Source organism: Pyrus communis, chromosome 5 (assembly GCF_963583255.1).
Source record: "Pyrus communis chromosome 5, drPyrComm1.1, whole genome shotgun sequence".
NCBI classification, from domain to species: Eukaryota; Viridiplantae; Streptophyta; class Magnoliopsida; order Rosales; family Rosaceae; genus Pyrus; species Pyrus communis.
Genome location: NC_084807.1, coordinates 2,190,632 through 2,198,149, shown reverse-complemented (window position 1 = coordinate 2,198,149; position 7,518 = coordinate 2,190,632). Strand labels below are relative to the sequence as shown.

The 7,518-nt window shown below is 35.7% G+C and overlaps 1 protein-coding gene across 1 annotated transcript; it reads left to right on the top strand.

Annotated features, from left to right (window-relative positions):
* The first annotated feature begins 4,912 nt into the window (after positions 1–4,912).
* LOC137733240 (subtilisin-like protease SBT4.4) lies at positions 4,913–7,235 on the top strand. Its single transcript, XM_068472388.1, has one exon. The coding sequence runs from the start codon at positions 4,913–4,915 to the stop codon at positions 7,109–7,111; it is 2,199 nt and encodes a 732-aa protein (XP_068328489.1). The 3' UTR covers positions 7,112–7,235.
* Positions 7,236–7,518: the final 283 nt, after the last annotated feature.

Genomic DNA, 7,518 nt, shown 5'->3' with positions numbered 1-7,518 from the left:
TGTTTAAATTGAAAATTAATTTTTGTTTCTTGATTTTTAATTGTTTGTTCTATATTAATAAGGGACACCTCAACAGAGACGCGGACCCTTAATTCCCAAATGGATAGAATAGCCTTGTTCATTTGATTCGTCTGGAAAATGCATTAGTGATAATTATAGTGTTTTTTCAAAATATGTACCGACGGAGTTAGAGATCACAGAAATCTTCCGTTCACAAGATATTGACGTTTGATTAAGAAACATGACAATGAAGTTTTCTGGAATAGAATAAAGATATATATATATATATATATTTTTTTTTTATTTTACTTGAAAATAGTAGAATAAGTTAATGATTATAATAATAATTAATTAGTTTGAGTTTTTTTTTTTTATGAATTTAGAAAAGTTTTTTTTTTTTCAAGAAGAAGATGTAGCGAAAATGTCTATGATCCGTCACATGATGTTTCAGATTGCGGAGCATGAGCACAAAGAACATAGAAATAGTTAGAAAAAATTATTATACTAATAGAGCAGTCGATGAGTACTACAACCCTCCTCTTGATATGAATCTTGCATAGTGGATTGAGTTGCTGGCATATTACAATAAAGAAAAAACAAAGGTAAACGTTTTATGGTTTATTTTGTTATATCTTTAAATTTGTTCAATAAAGTTCCTTATTTTTTAGGAGATTGCCGAAAAAAATAAGATTAATCGGCAGTTGAAAACAATGGACCGTACAACTGGTTCAAAATCTTTTGCAAGAGTGCGATGAGAATATATATGAGTTGTACATTTAAAAAAAAATGTTGTTAATTTTAAATTTATTATATAGTTGTTAGTAATTTTATTTTTAATGTGAAGTTTGCTTAAAATTGTTTGTTTTTTCATTGACTTATAATTAAAGCTGAATAAGCATGGGAAATAGATAGATCTTGTTTCTTTTTTTTTTGTCATTGTCATACACAAAAAAATAGAACTTGGATTGATGAAACATCTCAACGTATAGGGATTTTTTTGTGTTAATATTTCATTGTTATTAATTTTTAATATCTATAATTAATTTTTCTGTTTTATGATTGTTAAATTTTTATTTTTAAAAATTGTATTGCAAGAGAAGCATGGAGAGTAATATTCTATCTTTGATTAAGTCTGACTAATTAGACAATGCTGAACTTAAGATCCGAGTTTATGTCGAGACGATGGGTCTTGAGAGTCATAATGGAGTCAGAGGATTTGGGCATGGAGTGACTCTCAGGACCCATCGTCTCAACATAAACTCGGGTCCTAAGTTCATCGTTGTCTTCTTGGCCAGACTCAATCAAAGATTGAATATTGCTCTCCATGGTTGCCTTGCAATATAATTTTTAGAAATAAAAATTCAATAACTATAAAATAGAAAAATAAACTATAGATATTAAAAATTAATAACAATGAAATACTAACAAGAAAAAATTAATTACCCCTGTGCGCTGAGATGTTTCATCAATCCAAGTTCTATCTTTTTGTGTATGACAATGATGAAAAAAAGAAATAGGATATGGCTACTTCCCATGCTTATTCCGCTTTAATTATATGTCAATGAAAAAACAAACAATTTTAAGCAAACTTCATATTAAAAATAAAATTTCTAACAACTAGATAAATTTAAAATTAACTACATTTTTTTTAAAAAATGTATAACCCATGCATATTCTCGCCGCACTCTTGCAAAAGATTTTGAACCGGTTGTATGGTTCATTGTTTTCAACTGCCGATTAATCTTTATCTTTTTCGGCAATCTCCTGAAAAATAAGGGAATTTATTAGACAAATTTAAAGGTATAACAAAATAAACCATAAAATGTTTACCTTTGTTCTTTCTTTATTACAGTATGCCATCAACTCAACCCACTGTGTAGGATTCACATCAGGATGAGGGTTGTAGTGCTCATTGATTGCTCTATTAGTATACTATTTTTTTAATTTATTTCTATGCTTTTTGTGCGCATGCTCCGCAATCTGAAGCATCATGTGGCGGATCATAGGCATTTTCGCCATATCTTCTTCTTGAAAAATAGTACTTCCTTAAATTCAAAAAAAAAAAAAATCAAGCTAATTAATTATTATTATTATAATCACTGATTTATTATACTATTTTCAAGTAAAAAAAAAATATCTATACCTTTATTCTATTCTAGAACACCTCCTTGTCATGTTCCTTAATCAAACGCCAGTCTCTCGTCAATGGAAGATTTCTGTGATCTCTAACCTCCACCGCTACATATTTTGAAAAAGCACTAGAATTATCACTAATGCATTTTCCAAACGAATCAAATGAACAAGGTTGTTCTGTCCATTTGGGAATTGAGGGTCTGCGTCTCCGTTGAGATGTTCCTTACTAATACAAAACAAACAATTAAAAACCAAGAAACAAAAATCAATTTAAGCATGATACTAGTTAAAATACAAAACTGAAACTGAAATTAATAACAATAATAATTTAAAAATGAACCAGCTTTGAACTCTTCCTCTTCGAATTGGAGTTCCTTTGAATGTTGATCCATAGCAAAAATTACTAGAAGGAGAAGGAGAAAGACTGAAATCGGGGAAGAAAGGGACACAAAAGGAAGATGGAATTAAACAAAAGTGCTTGCACTGATGAAATGGGGAAGAAAGGGAAATGAAAGCACAGATGAAATGGGGATGTTAGGGGTTTAAATATGGATAGTAAGTTGGCGTCGGTTAAAATCGACAGTAACTGTGCTGACGTCGAATTAATTGTACGTGGCGCCGAATTAAATGAAACTTGTGTCAGTTTCAACTGACACAACATCTGACACACTTGATTCGAAATAAATAGAAGTCACGTCGGTTAAAATCGACACGTTGTCTGACACACTTGATTGAAATGCACGTGGCATTGAAATAAATGGAGCTTGCGTCGATTAAGACTGACATGATTTTTCATTTGAGGGATTAGAAGAGGATTAGACAAGAAGAAAACTCATCCTTTCTAATCTATTATTTTGAGGAGGATTGAAATGGATAAATTTTCTTCATAAGTAATCCATCTGCTACGTTCTAAACTGTCATAATTTTTCATTTCTCACCTCAATATACCTTCAAACTAAGGAGTTATTCCTCCAATCCATTCCAGTACAATCTTACAAACCAAACGAGCCCTAATGACCCTTTTGGTGGACCGGATCGGACGGGACATGAGCCATTAAATTGAATACGAGTCCATGCCGTTCATTGATGGGGTCAAAATATAATTTGGACGTACAAGATGGGTATCCTAGATACCAATATCGTAGATACGGTGGGATATGAAACCCATCCTCACGGGTTACGACTTACAAGCGAAGGATGCAAGGCTAGTGTTTCCTTAAGTAATTAACCATTGTTAGTTAATTAGAATGTTAGGAGAAACTAAATAGTTATTGGAGTCTCATTATTTACCACTTCACCATACTATGTATCATTGTATTCAACTTCAACACAGAATTATATAACCAATGAGTTAAAGCAAATAAAAATGAATTGTGATAGATTTTTACTTCGTTTTAGCGGTGTTTTCTTCGATTCTTGCAAAGCGGGAAGTCTTTTATCATTGCTTTCCACTAAGATCCATAAATTCTAATAATTACAAATGTAAAAATTAATATTTAACAAACAATATTAACTATTAGAGAGAGGGATAACAGAGGGCCTTTGACAAGGACTAGTAAATACTTTTAACCACTTGAAATACAAATTTCGTTTGTCACATTTTTAGTTTAGAGATAGATGTTAAATAACAAGATATTTGATTCAACAATTTTCATGTGAGTAGGAAAACTAATAAATCTGCATTTCCAGTAAATCTTTTGAGTATACGTAACCTAGTTATCTTCAAAGATATATACATATAACCAACTCACTACATTTTTCGTCAGCAACCAACCAAGAAATTATCGATGAAGAAATAGCCAAAAACTCCCTCTTTCCACTAGACTACTTCCCTATAAATTGAAGTTTCTTCCAAAATAATCTTAAGGTTTAATTTATCTTTTTGTCAATAATGTTCTTTTGATTATATGGTTGTTTTCTCAGTAAGAAGGGCATTAAATTGATTATTATTATTATTATTAAAAATGCAACATAAACTACACCACACTATTTTTCAAAATAAAAAACGAAGTTAAGACTTGAAATTTGACAAAAAGAGAAAAACATAGAAGTTTGAACAATAAAAATTACCAAGAGGGTTAGTGAGCAATCTAATATGCATGCAAGGTAACACAGCAACAAGGAGCAACTTTGTTAAATGTGTTTTGGTTAGTAGCTAAACATGCGATTAAAGTGAAATCGGCAAGGTCAAGATGTCATATAATAGTAGAGTTTTTTATCGCAAATGATCTCAAAATAATATTATAGATTATTGACAACAATGGAAAACGAAAAACAAATTGTTCACAAGTTGTTTGGTATAACCTTTCCGGTGATAGCTAGCTAGTAGGTGCCCATCTACGATGCCTTCCGATATTGCAGCAAATCCAGCTAACATATGTAAAATCTGATACAATTTTTATAAGTGTTCGGATATTGATCAGTGCAAGTAATCCGGGTTTGGCGTGTAAAACGTGGGTTGATGCCGATATTTGATGCCTTAGTTTGTACGTAAACCAGCCAGAGTTGGCAAATCTTGGATTTTTGCAGCATCTTTAGAAATTATTCGGGCGAGAAGCTAATCCAAATCTGTTAGTGCGCATGAAATGTGCATAGGATCCTACGTGAGCTTGGAAATTGTGGTTAAGGTATCGAATTATGTTTAGGTTAGCTGAAGCTTGTAATTTGTAAGGTGCAGTTAAAAAAATGGAGGGGAAAAAATACACCAAGGTAGGTAGCGGTGAAGAGATTTCGAGTATAAATTAGTCCTTGCTAGTTATGATTGTGATCATCGAAAAAAATGGCTAAGCATGGAGCTCTCTTGTGTTCTTATGCTTTCCCTATTCTTATACTCACTATCAGCTTCTTCTGCAAAGCCATTGGTCAAGAAGATAGAAAGGTTCACATTGTGTACATGGGGTCACTTCCGACTGTTGAATTGTACTCATCGTTGTCTCACCACCTCGGTATACTAGAAAGAGTTGTCGAGGGAAGTTCTGCTGCAAATGTCTTGGTCAGAAGTTACGGAAGGAGTTTCAATGGATTTGCTGCCAAGCTCACCGAGCGCGAAAGAGAAAAGCTTGCTAACATGAAGGAAGTGGTCTCTGTGTTTCCAAGCAGAACTTACCAACTTCAAACAACAAGGTCTTGGGACTTTATGGGTTTACCAGAGAACGTCGCTCTAAATACCACCGGTGGCAGTGAGAGTGATATTGTTGTCGGTGTGATTGACACCGGAATTTGGCCTGAATCCAATAGCTTTAGAGATGATGGTTTTGGTCCTCCTCCCAAGAGTTGGAAAGGTGCTTGTGAAGGTGGCCAAAATTTCAATTGCAACAACAAGATCATCGGAGCTCGATATTACACATTAGAGGAGTCTGCAAGGGATGTAATAGGTCATGGAAGCCACACTGCCTCAACGGCAGCAGGTAGTGCCGTGAAGAATGTGAGCTTTTATGGACTAGGCAATGGTACTGCAAGAGGAGGAGCTCCTGGTGCAAGAATCGCCGCGTATAAAGTCTGCACTGATCAAGGATGCACTTCGGAGAATATCTTGGCTGCTTTCGATGATTGTACTGCTGATGAAGTCAGCATCATTTCAGTTTCAATTGGATCTGCTTCCGCGCCTCCTATGGAATATGATCCTATAGCCATTGGCGCTTTTCATGCAATGAAGAAGGGGATAATGACCATACAATCTGCTGGCAACAGTGGCCCTGGAGAGGGTACTGTATCAAGTACACCACCATGGATTTTTACGGTTGCAGCATGTAGCATCGATCGTAAATTCATTGCCAAGGTTTTTCTTGGAAATGGACGTACATTGGATGGGCTAGCCGTGAATGCTTTTGAATCAAATGAAACAAGTGCACCTTTGATATATGGAAGAGAGGCTTCGAGTCAATGCTCAGAATACCCTGCACAGGATTGTGCAGATGGCTGCCTAGACCCTGACAGAGTCAAGGGAAAATATGTGATGTGTGATAACTTTGGAGGACTAATTGAGGCTGATCGAGCTGGTGCAAGGGGTGCAGTTTTAAAGAATGCAAGAGATGATGTTCCTTTTGTTCTCCCACGATCTATGAGCGGTGTAAACAACAATGATTATAATCTGGCCAAATCCTACCAGAACTCCACCACAAATCCTCGAGCAAATATAGTAAAAAGTGAAGTCATAAAAGATCCTACTGCACCGAGGGTCGCTTCCTTCTCTTCGCGTGGTCCTAATCCAATTTTACCAGAAATTCTGAAGCCGGATATTTGTGCCCCAGGAATAGCTATTTTGGCTGCATATTCTCCAAATGCTTCTGCCTCAGCCAGCCCTTATGACGAGAGGCGCGTAAAGTACAATGTACAATCTGGAACCTCCATGTCTTGCCCCCATGCTGCTGGTGCTGCTGCATACGTTAAAGAATTCCACCCGGATTGGTCTCCAGCAGCCATTAAGTCAGCTCTTATGACTACAGCTTGGCCCATGAATGATACAAGCACTTCCCCAGGCGAATTTGGTTATGGAACTGGACATCTCAATCCTGTAGGTGCTAAGCAGCCGGGACTTGTGTACGATGCTTCTAAAGAAGATTACATTAAGTTGCTTTGCATGTTTTATAAGGATGAGACTCGAGTTAGACTCATCTCGGGAGATAACAGCACGTGTCCTACTGGCTCCGACAAAGGAACACCAAGGGATCACAATTACCCTTCAATGCTTGCTAATGTAACATCAAGGGCATCATTTAAGGTTGAATTTCCTAGAAGAGTTACGAATGTTGGCCATGCAAACTCCACATACAAGGCAAGTATCTCCAGGAATTCTGAAAATGCCGACATCAAAGTGGTGCCTGAAGTCCTTTACTTCAAATCCTTGAATGAGGTGAAAAGTTTCGTTGTGATCGTTGCTGGACCAGGCCTGTCCGTGGCTGGAATTGTGACTGCGTCACTGACTTGGTCTGATGGAAATCACCACGTTACTAGTCCAATTATTGTATGGGGAGTGTAGCGCAATCTTGGCCTTAACTGCACTGTTTGTAGTAATAATATTCGGGACTTGATTGTTGCATTGCATAGCAAGCAAACTTTCTGATTGTATGCGAAACATTCTTCATACTAGTCAAGTTCATAAAATAAAGCCAAACAATGAGAATTTTACGAGAGAGAATCAATTATATTTGAATTAACATACGAAATTTGAATGTAGAATTTCTGTTTCTGAAGTGTAGTTAAGCGGCCAGTTATTATGTGTTTCAGAAGGGAAGTATGCTCATGAATCATGATCTCTCCTCTACCGCAAACTTATTGAACTCGAGAGCAAGTTTCAAATCTTGATCTTACTTCCGTTTCCGATATAATCTTGATCTTCGATTATATTGCAGTCCACATATTTCTTGTGTAACCATACAAATTTAT

Excerpts from the sequence above, each read along its gene's own strand:
- LOC137733240 (XM_068472388.1), top strand. The coding sequence starts at position 4,913 with ATGGCTAAGCATGGAGCTCTCTTGTGTTCTTATGCTTTCCCTATTCTT.